Raw genomic sequence first — 13411 nt, forward strand, 5'->3', positions numbered from 1 at the left:
CTTGGTGCCAGAGATTGCCATTGTCTGCCTCTATAGGACCCTTGTGATTGTCCTCTGCCCCTTCCACGTCTGTATCTGCCTCTTTGGGGCTTGTCAGTGGCTGGAAAGGACCATTTTTTTGAGGGCCAATTCCTGCTAAAACGTGGTGGCTGGACCTGTAAGAAAGCTTTGACAGTTTGCACAGATTTTGCTTTTTCTTCCATTTTACGTAATATATCCTCAGCATTAGTACCAAAAAGAACATCCTTATGTAGAGGTGCATCAAGAATTTTAGCTTTCACATGATCTGGCAGATTTTGTTCCCTAAGCCATGCATGTCTGCGAATGACTGATGCGGTAGCGGCCGCTCTGCTGGAGGCCTCTAGGGCATCATAACCACATTGTAAAGTGTGCTTACCCACTTGCTCTGCACTATGCATCATATCCTGTAACTCTTTTATATCTGGTTGTTCAGGTTGCGACATTTTGGTCTTTAATTGTGACAACAGGAATTGTTGATATTTAATCATATGAAACTGGCAGTTTAAGGCCCTCATGGCTAGGGTGGCCGAGGTATAAACCTTCTTACCCCACCTTTCTAGAGATCTAGATTCCCTTTCAGCAGGAAGTGGATTCTTGGCAGTGGAGGCCTTAATTCCTTTAGGGCCTTGAGAAATAGTTTCAGGGTCTGCATTATGGCCTTTGTAGAGGAATTGATGAGAATTAGGTACTCTGTAATATCTATCAGGCTTAACTGGTGCAGGAGGCAGTGAATCAGGATTAAAGCAAGCCTCCGAGTAAACATCATCCAGTACCTCCAAAACAGGAGGAATAGCCAAAGGTCTATGCTGAGGTAACCAGAGAAATTCCCTAAGCCTTTTCTTGGAGTCTGAAAAGTCTTGGCCTTCCCAGTGGAAGTGCTCCCTCAAGGTGTGCAAGGTTTCCCCAAAAGAGAAATCCTCAGGGGGGGATACAGAAGGAATAGACTGCTCTGCATCCGAATCCTCAAAAGGGGAATAAGAGTGCTCCTCAGCATCAGAATGCTCTGATAAAATGGATCCCTGGTCAGAAGAGGGAGATTCCTCCTCCACTCTGGGTCTCTTGTCCGGAGGGGCCTGGGAGCCTCTGATAAGAGTGATAAGATCCTCAGCCATTTTTAGCATGTGTTTCTTAGGCATGGGTCCAGGTGATGGGCCTTGTGTAGCGGCCTAGTATGATGCCTGGCTGCTTTGGATTTAGTGAAGGCCTTAATAGAGAAAGAGGATGAAGGCCTAAATACACCATGGGTGGATGTAGATCTGTCCACATTAGTAGGCTCGACATAAGCAGGGGCTTCGGTTGTAGTCTGGGAAAGGGCCGAAGAACCAGCGGTCTCGGGTACAGAAGACACCGCCGAGGGAGTGTCATCGGTAGTCAGGGACTGCAAAGGCGTCTCACTGAGAACCGGACCACGTGGAGCCTGTTTCGGCGTGGTGTTGGTGGAGACCGCGGTCCTCGCCTGGCGGTCCTTTTCTTTGCATTTTTTGGGCAAAGCGGTAGTCGGAGTATCCGACGACATTTTATAATCAAACGCTTTACCAAAAAAGTGTTGGGCGAACTCCGCCCGACGCTTGATAGTGCGTTTATTGAAGGTAGCGCAAAAGCGACAGCCCGAGACGTCGTGGTCTGGGCCCAAACAAGGTATGCAAAGGGAATGGAAATCCTTATGCGGTATTTGCTTCCCACAAGAAATACAATTATTAACTTTTTCTGACATCGGTCTGAGGCAAGAAAAGATTCCCCAACGGGGTACTTAGCTTTAAAGAAGACTTCGGTTCCAAATATTTTTCGTAATTCAGGAGCTGGCCGACCGGCACTTGCGAACTGCTTCTGCTTCGGGCACCGCGCGGCAAAAAAGACTGAAGAAGATGGCGTCGGCTGTGTCTTATATACTCTAGCCTTCCTGACGTCAGAAGAGTACGCGACAACAACCAACGCCGGACCAAGACTTTGGAATTCGGCCGACCGAGGGACCGCCTGACGGCTGAAAACCCATATGTGATTACTGCAGCTGTAATGCACGATGAACATCATCTTATTTTATGCATTTGTCACCACTGGTTTCAGTTCCCATAGTGCTGTACAACATTCTGCCATATCACATAAACTACTGAATGCTTTTGTAAGCAAATTTAAAAAGTTGTAAAATATATTCAGAAATATGTGCCCAACCTTATTTCATTTGAATTTGAGTGGTTCCTCGGAGGACTGCAATGTTTCTTTTTTCTTGCATCATGTTCCTCTTCATTTACAGCCTATAAAGACAGCAAGAATTTCAAGCAAGACTGTCACCACTAATGAAAAATTACACTCCAAGGTAAATAACATCAGGTTACATCAAGTCAAATAGTGGAAAATCATTTTCTTAAGCAGTAATATAAAAAGCCTAACTGCAAACACTGAGTTAAGATTAAGAGGTACTAACAAACTTCATCATGCATGTCCTGGGGTTGACCCCTCCAAATTCTATACACAAAAAGTGCAAGTTTCAGCAAGTCACTTAACCAAGCCCAGTGCATCCAAGTTCTGAATGCATCTCATTAAAACAAAAATGGTCAAAGCTTGAACTAGGTGAAACAAACCAGTTAAACATCAAATCAATTTAAAAACAAAAGCTTTTTGTAGGATGGCAAGCTCCTTGCACATCCCCCTTAAAATGTATTGGTCATTTTGCACTCCTTACATTTTGCACCACAGTATGCGACACAGAAAGTGCCAAGCCACATCTCCTCCCATTAGTAAATACTTCTGGCTGTGGGCAGAAAAAAATAATAGTCCACTAAACCTACGAGTTTGTCACAGAGGGGAAAAAATGTAAATTTTAACCTCTGTGACATCAGCATAGGGAAAGCATGAAGTGTATCCACAAACATTAATGGACACGCAAAGACACATGTGCAGAGATGCATCCACTGTAGACTATGGATGTAGCTCATAGTATCCCTATGGTGATGTCACACAGGTATATACTAAATTTATTTGGGCCATGGTATAAAAAAAGTTTACAACGTTTTTTATTAAAAAACTGTCCAAATAAATATGGAAGAAGCTTAAAAATGCATTGTAGCACTTAACTCACCAGATGCCACAATGCACCTACAAAAATGACCAATACACTTCAAAACATACTAACTCAAGAGTTAGTGTCTTGGAAAAAAATGACACCTTCCCAAAAAATATCACTGCTTGTGCGTAAACAAGACTTTACGTACTGGCAAGAGATTCCTTATGTGAACAATTAATAGTAAGTGGTGTAATAAGGAATTGCAATCAACAAATTGAAACCTCATCCAATGTATATTCAACAGTAGGCAGGGAAACCCATGACTTTTGGGTTTACCTGGTAAAAAGAAAAATATATATATAACTTAAGAACAAAAGAAATGAAAATAAGAGTATTGCCAGGGAACTGCGCACAATTTCAATCAGTAACAGACCTCAGTAATAACAGCAGGAATTTCTTGTACCACTTTTAAATCTTAAGCAAAACACACATAGAATTGAAGTCTAAAAGATCTATGCAAACAACAATCTAAATTCATGAAATTCCTTACCACCACCAAGAACCATTACACCACAACTGTATACAATGTTTGTGGCACTTTTTCTTAAAAAATCTTTTTAAAAGCTGTTTTTGGTAGACATAAAACTATTGCAAATAAAGGAGTCAAATGAAAAGATTTCTGTAGCTGCAAACCCTCTAACAAAGTTGTAGCAGCACCGACCGGATTTGTCCATTGCACTTAAAATCTAGTACGTGATGGACCAGAAGAAGCTAGTCTGCTCTCAATTCTTTCACAACTTCTACTATACATCTCATTAATATTGTCAGGGTTAATAAAGGTATCAGTAGGTTTCTTAAAATGACAATACTGCTTAATAACGGGCCAAGTTCTATTTGCATTTTCAGTCCCACATATAACTCCTTCCTGCCCTTAGACAATCAAACCTCAAGCCAATCACAAAAGCAGTTTTGCCCATTTAAACTGATTGTGGGACTCAAGGGATGAAAAAAAAAAGTTGTGCCTTACCATAACGTTCCATCTGTGTTGTCGATCTTCATCTATTCTTAACTTGTGGGTTATGGCTCAGAGCCTTGGAACCGATCTGGCCGTGATATATCTCATGTCAGCCAAAAAAATCTCTTGAGCTGCAAGTCTACCCACAATGCCCCTCTCCACAATACCTCCAATCGAGTTGGCAATCAGACAAAAGAGGACTGTGTAAAATACAAGTCAGAAACCTTGTCCAATGTATCCCTAACAATAACCACCCAGTAAAGGATGTCGCTCCGCCAGAAGTCTAAAGGAGGGGCAGGTGAGAGGGGCGCAAGAATATATGAAGATCAACAACAGATGGAATGTTACAGTAAGAAATATTTTTATTTGATGATGTCAAACTTCATCTATTCCTGACTTGTGGGACAGAGTCCACAGTTACCTTAGATTCTGGGTGGCCTTATGGAAGAACATTCCTGTGAACCATAGAACCAAAAGATGTTCTCCTCCTGGATACCATACCCAATTTGTAATGAGTAATAAATGTATGAGGCTTAGACGAAGTTGCAGCTGTGCAAACTTCTGACATGGAAGCTTTGGAATGAAAAATGGCTTGGGTTGGGAGGGTGGCCTAATGGTTAAGGTGTTTGCCCTGCAAGCACAAGGTGCAGGGTTAGAGCGTCACAAGGGATAATTGGCTAAGCTTAAAATGGCTCACAAGGGCAGTTAGTACTAATCTATGAACCTATAAGTCGCCATTAGTCTAGTAGACTGTGCCTTCACTGGCATAGGGAGTTTCATGTTTCATGTAAAAGAAAGATATACAATCCCTCAACCATGTTGACAATGTGACTTTGGTCACCGACCGGTTTGCCCAAAGTTGAACTAGCAAAGGATACCAGTAACTGTTCTGAGCATCTAAATTGTTTAGTTCTATCTAGACATAAATGTAACTGCCTGTGTACATCCAGAAGGTGCAGGCAGTACTTGCCTTTATTTGAAAAATTTGGGAAGAATACAGGCAAGACTATGGACTGGTTGATATTGGTCTGTGAAATCACTTTAGGAAGAAAAGTTGGGTTTGTTCTGAGTGACACTATGTCCTTTAAGGAAAATTAAATACGGAGCTTCTGAGCATAAGGCCTGTAATTTGGAGACTCATCCCAATGAAGTGACAGCTGAGAAATAATGTCTTCCAAGAAAGGAATTTTAAATCACAGGTAGCTGCCAGTTCAAACGGAGGTGAAGTAAGTGATTGTAACAAGAGTCTAGTCCCATGGTGGGAGAGGGTCTCTCAAAGAGGGCTTCAAGCGCACTGTGCCCTTAAGAAAAACCTTACAAAGTCTGTGAGAAATTAAAGGTTGGTCCCCAATACCATTATGAAAATTTGAAATGACTGCGAAAACTGACTATAGAAGCAGAAGTCCCTTTATTAAAGATGGCAGCTAGAAACTCCAGAATATTTTCTATTGGGACTGAAAAGGGGTCCAGACCATTGCCAAAAGCCCAAATAGAAAATCTCTTCCATTTGCTAAGCTATTATGCGATGCCAACAAAATGTCTTGCAGGGGGGAAGGTATACAATCATGGCTAGCGACTATCAGAATTGGAGAAACCAAGCAGTTAGCTTGAGAGTCTGAACACTGGGATGAACTAGTCCCTGGGGGTGGGACAAAAGATCTGGAAATGGGTCCAGAATCCATGGGTGGTGTAGTAGATTAGGCTAGAAGACAGGAAACCATATCTGTCGAGATCAATAAGGGGCAATGGATCACTTTGTTTCTCAAATGAGCTGCTCTCTTGAGGAAAAGAGGGATCAAAGGGAAAGGGGAAAAGGCATAAAGGAGACTGGGGGACTCCCCCTGAGGGGGAATTAGGACAAAGTAGCTTCTGCACTTGTTGTTCAGGGATAAAGCAAACAGGTCGCAGCAAGGCCGGCTCAGTGAAGAAAGATCTCCTTCATTACTCTGAGATTCAGAGACCACTCGTGAGGCATGAGGGTGTATCTGCTCAGTTTGGCTGCAATCATGTTTGAACTCCCCGGGATGTGCATTGCTATCAGAAAGCGAATGGAAGTCACAGCCCACTGCCACACTCGGAGGGCTTCTCGACACAGTGGGTAGGACTTGGTTCCCACTTTTGTTGATCTACCAGACTACAGACATGTTGTCCGAATGAATAGCTATCGTCCCTAGAGGTAAGGCAGAGTGAAACACTTGCAATGCCAGAGAAACTGCTCTTAGCTCTAGAACACTGATATGCAGGTTGGCCTCAGAGGGTGACCAATTGTCTTGGACTGTCTTCCCACGATAATGCCTCCCACCCCATCTGGGAAGAACTGTGGTCACTATGGCCTTGGGCTGTGAAGGAACAAAAGGACGGTCTAGAAGAACCTCCTCTGAGTGCATCCACTGGATATGAAAAAGTACAGTTTTGTACCTACCATAAATGTAGATGTTCAAGTCCTAATACAGCTGCAGTAATCACAGATGGGTTTTCAGCCGTCAGGCGGTCCCTCGGTCGGCCGAATTCCAAAGTCTTGGTCCGTGGTTGTCGCCGCCACTCTTCTGACGTCAGGAAGGCCAGAGTATATAAGACACAGCCGACGCCATGTTCTTCAGTCTTTCTTGCCCCAGATGTCAGGTGCCCCCAAAAGGAAGGCAATACATAAATAAAGCTTATCTACATATGCATGTAATGCAATGTAATGCAAAAACAGTGTAAGTAAGCAAATAAAACATAGCAGGATAACCCAGTCAAGTGATATGAAGAGGTTGTTAGGCCCCATGCCTAACCCAAGTGGGGAAGGAGGGAGGGAAACCTGTACTGCAGCTGTATTAGCACTCGAACATCTACATTTATGGTAGGTACAAAACTGTACTATGTTCATTGTGCATACAGCTGCAGTAATCACAGATGGGTAGAGTCCCAAAGCTACGCACAGGGTGGTAGGCACTAGGAGGAACTGGGTTGAGCCAGAATGCCCTGCAAAACAGCAGTGGCAAAACCTGCTCTTGTTCTGGAATATAATGGCAGGTGGTAGTGTTTCGTGAAGGTATGTACAGAACTCCAAGTGGCTGCCTCCAAAATGTCTTTAGTAGGAACACCTCTGAGGAAGGCTGTAGAGGTGGCTGTGGCCCTGGTGGAGTGAGGTCTGATACCAGTAGGGACAGATTTCCCATGATAGGAATAACAAAAACGTATGCAGTGGCCAATCCACATGGAAATGGTCCGTTTTGTAACTGGTTTCCCTTGAGCCCCTACGGCATAGGACACAAAAAGTTGTTCTGATTTCCTGAAGGACTTAGTTCTGTCCAAATAATAACGTAGCTGCCTATGGATGTCTAAAGAGTGTAGCAGCCTTTCCCCTTTGTTTTGAGGGTTAGGATAAAAGGTAGGCAGGTGTATGGCTTGATTTAAGGCTACCCGGGATACCACTTTTGGCATAAAAGATGGGTTGGTATGAAGGGAAACCCTGTCCTGATGGAAGATGAGGAAGGGCTGCACCGCCATGAGGGCCTGTAATTCAGAAACCCTACGAGCTGAAGTGATGGCCAGAAGGAAAGCAGTTTTCCAGGACAAATATTGCAAATCTGTTGAGGCAGCAGGTTCAAAAGGAGGCAATGTTAATTTTTCTAGCATGTAATTAAGGTCCCAGGCTGGTATTGGTAGCTTCCTTGGAGGTCTTATATTCTTCGCTCCTCTGAGGAACTGGCGTAAGAGTGGGTGAGAGAATAAAGGAGGATCCGTGTTGAATTCTGCAGAAATGGCTGAGGCATGAATTTTTATGGAAGAAAATGAGAGCCCACTGTTCAGTAGTTCAGCTAGGTACTGTAAAACCTGAGGCAAGCTCAATTTTCTAGGGTCCTGGCCTCGTTTCTCATTCCAACAGCAGAACCGCTTCCATTTTGCGGAGTAAGCTTTTCTAGTAGATGGTGTTCTGGCCTCCAAAATGACATCCTGCACCTCCTTGGAGAGTAGGGTCTGTTGTGGTGTTAAGGAATTTTCCATGCAGCGAGGTTGAGTGTTTTCAGCTGACTGTGAAGAGTTTTGTAGTTGTTCTGAGTCAGCAGAAGAGGTATTAGAGATAGTTGCCCTTGTTTTTCTGGCGTAAGATATGCCATCTGGGTGTTTGTGTCCAAGCTGGCACCCAGGAAGGTTATTTTCTGAGATGGTGTTAGCCTTGATTTCTCCTTGTTGATGGTATATCCCAGAGAAAGCAGTAACCGTGCCACATATGCCAGATGTTCCAGTAGTATGTGTTTGCTGTCCGCTTGGATCAGGCAGTCGTCCAGATAAGGGTAAATTTGCATCCCTTGAAGTCTGCAGTAGGCAATCACTGATGCCAGGCACTTTGTGAATACTCTGGGCGCAGTAGATAAGCCAAAGGGCAATGCAGAGAATTGATAGTGGATTGAACCTGCAAGAAATCTGAGGTATCTTCTGCAGCTTTGTCTGATTGGGACATGCAGGTATGCCTCCTTGAGGTCCAATGTTACCAGCCAAAACCCCTTGCCCAGCATGGGAAGAAGTTGCTGTAATGTGAGCATCTTGAATTTTGGTACGAGTAGAAATGTGTTTAGGTTGGATAAGTCCAGAATGGGTCTCCAGTCGGTTCCTTTTCTTGGTACCAGAAAAAGTCTTGAATAAAAACCTTGACCTTGTTGGTGCGTAGGTACCTTTTGCATAGCTCTCATGTTTAGGAGCTTTGAAATTTGTAATTGTGCCTCTGCCCTTTGATTTTGTGGCAGGTTTGGCATGCCTCTCATTTTTGGAAGAGTGTGAAATTGAAATTTGTAGCCTCTGTTTATAATGTCCAGTATCCATTTGTCTGTTGTGACAATATGCCAATTGCTTGCAAATAATGCTAGTTTCCCTCCTAAAGGTGCTGCCAGCTGAGACTTGCTTGGCATGGAAATGAGGGAGTCATTGGGTTTGCTTCCTGTATTGTTGTGCACTGTCTTCACCACCTCTTGGAGCTGTAGATTGCCATTGTCTGCCTCTATATGATCCTTGTGATTGTCCTCTGCCCCTTGTGCGTCTGTATCTACCTCTTTGGGGCTTGTCAGTGGCTGGAAAGGACCAGTTTTTTGAAGGCCAATTTCTGCTAAAACGTGGTGGTTGGACCTGTAATAAAGCTTTGACAGTTTGCATAGATTTGGCTTTTGAAGGCCAATTTCTGCTAAAACGTGGTGGTTGGACCTGTAATAAAGCTTTGACAGTTTGCATAGATTTGGCTTTTTCTTCCATTTTCCGTAGTATCTCCTCAGCATTAGTACCAAATAGTACATCCTTTTGTAAGGGAGCATCAAGAAGTTTAGCTTTCACATGATCAGGCAAATTTTGTTCCCTAAGCCAGGCATGTCTGCGAATGACTGATCCTGTAGCAGCCGCTCTACTGGAAGCCTCTAGGGCATCATAACCACATTGTAAGGTGTGTTTACCCACTTGCTCCGCACTATGCATCATATCCTGTAACTCTTTTAAATCTGGTTGTTCAGGTTGAGACATTTTGTTCCTTAATTGTGATAACAGGTACTGTTGATATTTAATCATATGAAAAGTACAGTTTTGTACCTACCATAAATGTAGATGTTCGAGGGCTATTACAGCTGCAGTAATTACATATGGGTTTTCAGCCGGCAGGCGGTCCCTCGGTCGGCCGAATTCCAAAGTCTTGGTCCGGCGTCGGTTGTTGTCACGTACTCTTCTGACGTCAGGAAGGCTAGAGTATAAAAGACACAGCCGACGCCATCTTCTTCAGTCTTTCTTGCCCCAGATGTCAGGTGCCCCCAAAAGGAAGGCAATACATAAATTAGTGTAATACACAAAAGTAAGCAAATAAAACATAGTAGGATAACCCAGTCAGCAGGTATGAATAGGTATTCAAACCCCAAGGTCTTACCAAGAGGGGAAGGAGGGTGGGAAACCTGTACTGCAGCTGTAATAGCCCTCGAACATCTACATTTATGGTAGGTACAAAACTGTACTATGTTCATCGTGCATTACAGCTGCAGTAGTTACATATGGGTAGAATCCCAAAGCTATGTATAGGGTGGTAGGTACTATACGGAACTGGGTTGAGCTAGAATGCCCTGCAAAACTGCAGTGGCAAAGCCTGCTCTAGTTCTGGAGTATAAAGGCAGATGGTAATGCTTTGTGAAGGTATGTACAGAACTCCAAGTGGCTGCCTCCAAGATATCTTTAGTAGGCACTCCTCTGAGGAAGGCTGTAGAGGTGGCTGTGGCCCTAGTGGAGTGTGATCTGATACCAGTAGGTACGAGCTTTCCATGGTAGGAATAACAAAAGCGTATGCAGTGACCAATCCACTTGGAAATGGTCTGTTTAGTTACAGGTTTCCCTTGACTCCCCACAGCATAGGAAACTAGGAGTTGATCTGATTTTCTGAATGACTTGGTTCTGTCCAAGTAGTAACGTAGCTGCCTATGAATATCTAAAGAATGAAGCAGCCTCTCCCCTTTGTTTTAAGGGTTAGAGTATAAGGTAGGAAGGTGGATGGCCTGGTTTAGGGCTACCCTAGATACTACTTTAGGCATAAAGGAGGGGTTAGTACGCAGGGAAACCCTGTCCTGATGGAATATGAGGAATGGCTGCACCGCCATGAGGGCCTGTAACTCAGATACCCTACGAGCTGAAGTGATGGCCAGGAGAAAAGCTGTTTTCCAGGACAAATATTGTAATTCTGCTGAATCAGCTGGTTCAAAAGGAGGCAATGTCAATTTTTCCAATACATAGTTAAGGTCCCAAGCTGGTACTGGTTGTTTCCTTGGAGGCCTTATGTTCTTAGCCCCTCTGAGGAACTGTCCAAGTAGTGGGTGTGAGAATAAAGGAGGATCCATATTGAATTCTGCAGATATTGCTGAGGCATGTATCTTGATTGAGGAAAAGGAAAGTCCCTTGCTCAAGAGTTCAGTCAGGTACTGTAAAATCTGAGGCAGGCTTAATTTTCTAGGATCCTGTCCTCGTTCTTCATTCCAACAGCAAAACCGCTTCCATTTTGCGGAGTAAGCTTTTCTTGTAGATGGTCTTCTAGCCTCCAAAATGACATCCTGCACTTCTTTGGAGAGTAGTGCCTGATGTGAAGTTAAGGGATTTTCCATGCAGCTAGACTGAGAGTTTTCAGCTGACTGTGAAGAGTTTTGAAATTGTTCTGTGTCAGCAGTAGAGGTGTTAGAGGCAGGGGCCACGGAGGAGTGTGTGTTAGGCTCCTCAATAGTGGATACCAATGTTGTCTCGGCCAATCTGGAGCAATCAGTATCATCCTTGGCTTCTCTGTTCTTGCTTTCAAAAGCACCTTGGGCAGCAGAGGTAGTGGTGGGAATGCATAAACTGACCAAGTTGTCCATGTGAATGAAAGGGCGTCCACTTTCCAAGCCTTTGGGTGAAAGGTCCTTGAGCAAAACTTTTTTAATTGATGATATTTGTGGGAGGCAAAAAGGTCTACGTCTGGTCTTCCCCACGCTTGAACAATCTCTGTGAATACGTGTGGATGTCGCTTCCATTCGTGAGGGTCTGTCATATGCCTGCTCAGAGTGTCTGCCAGTGTGTTTTCCATTCCTGGTAGGTACTGAGCCTGGAGTTCTATTTGTCTTTCCAGAGCTAGATTCCAAAGAGTCATGGTTAGTCTGCACAAGGGGTAAGAATGAGTCCCTCCTTGTTTGTTTATGTACCACATTACTGTGGTGTTGTCTGTTCTTATGAGCAGTTGTCCTGGATGCAGGAATTCTCTGAATGCTGAAATTGCATTTATTACTGCCAGCATTTCTTTTTGATTGATGTGGAGGTGCTTTTCTGTTTTGTGCCATCTGCCCTGAATGCACCTGTCCTTCATGTGCGCCCCCCAGGCGTAATCTGAGGCGTCTGTGGTCATGACTTGTGTAGCTTGAGGCTTGCAGAATGGGAGGCCTTTGTTTACTTGGCATGCTTGGGCCCACCATATGAATTCCTTTTGTAGACAGGGAATTATTGGAATCTCCACTTCTAAGCTGTGACTGTGTTGAGACCATAGATTTTTTAGGTACCATTGAAGTTTTCTCATGTGCAGCTTTGCACATGGGATTAGAAGAATGCAAGATGCCATGAATCCCAGAGCCTGCAGGATTTTCCTTGCAGTAAGCCTGGTACTTTTTGCAAGTATTTTGAAGTAATGAGATAGTTGCCCTTGTTTTTCTGTTAAGTAAGCCATCTGGGTGTTTGTGTCCAAGTTGGCACCCAGGAAGGTAATTTTCTGAGAAGGTGTTAGTTTTGATTTCTCCTTGTTGATGGTGTATCCCAGAGAAAGCAGTAAGCGAGTCACATATGCCAGATGTTTGATAAGTACGAGTTTGCTGTCCGCTTGGATCAGGCAGTCGTCCAGATAAGGGTAAATTTGTATCCCTTGAAGTCTGCAGTATGCAATCACTGATGCCAGGCACTTGGTGAATACTCTGGGCGCAGTAGATAAGCCAAAGGGCAATGCAGAAAATTGATAGTGATTTGAACCTGCAAGAAATCTGAGGTATCTTCTGCAACTTTGTCTGATTGGGACATGCAGGTATGCCTCCTTGAGGTCCAATGTTACCAGCCAAAACCCCTTGCCCAGCATGGGAAGGAGTTGCTGTAATGTGAGCATCTTGAATTTTGGTACTAGAAGAAATGTGTTGAGAATGGATAAGTCCAGAATGGGTCTCCAGTCGCTTCCTTTTCTTGGCACCAGAAAAAGCCTTGAATAAAAACCTTGTGCTTGTTGGTGCGTAGGTACCTTTTGTATAGCCCTCATGTTTAGGAGCTTTGCGATTTGTAGTTGTGCCTCTACCCTTTGATTTTGTGGTAGGTTTGGCATGCCTCTCATTTTTGGAAGAGTGTGGAAATGAAATTTGTAGCCTCTGTTTATTATGTCCAGAATCCATTTGTCTGTTGTGACAATATGCCAATTGTTTGCAAATAGTGCCAGTTTTCCTCCCAAAGGTGCTGCCAGTTGAATTCTGCTTGGCATGGAAATGAGGGAGTCATTGAGTTTGCTTTCTGTATTGCTGCGCACTGTCTTCACCACTTCTTGGAGTTGGTGATTGCCATTGTCTGCCTCTGTAGGATCCTTGGGGTTGTCCTCTGCCCCTTCCGCATCTGTATCTGCCCCTTTGGGCTTTGTCAGTGGTTGGAAAGGACCAGTTTTTTGACGGCCAATTCCTGCTGAACCTTGGTGGCTGAACCTGTAAGAAAGCTTTGACAGTTTGCATATATTTTGCCTTTTCTTCCATTTTACGTAAAATATCCTCAGCATTACCACCAAAAAGAACATCCTTATGTAACGGTGCATCCAGAATTTTTGCTTTCACCTGATCTGGAAGAGTTTGTTCCCTTAGCCATGCATGTCTGCGAATGACTGCTCCAGTGGC

General features: G+C 43.9%; 1 protein-coding gene across 2 annotated transcripts in view; it reads right to left on the reverse strand.

The window, feature by feature from the left end:
* Window positions 1-13411, reverse strand: part of RBM27 (RNA binding motif protein 27) — a 2498992-nt gene that overhangs the window by 2068816 nt on the left and 416765 nt on the right. For both annotated transcript variants that reach the window (XM_044064021.1, XM_044064022.1), the window contains exon 4: window positions 2191-2273. In XM_044064021.1, the coding sequence (XP_043919956.1) occupies window positions 2191-2273 (83 nt within the window). The remainder of the gene's footprint in view (window positions 1-2190; window positions 2274-13411) is intronic.

This window comes from Protopterus annectens, chromosome 2.part2 (assembly GCF_019279795.1).
Source record: "Protopterus annectens isolate FY-2018-M chromosome 2.part2, PAN1.0, whole genome shotgun sequence".
NCBI lineage: Eukaryota > Metazoa > Chordata > Ceratodontiformes > Protopteridae > Protopterus > Protopterus annectens.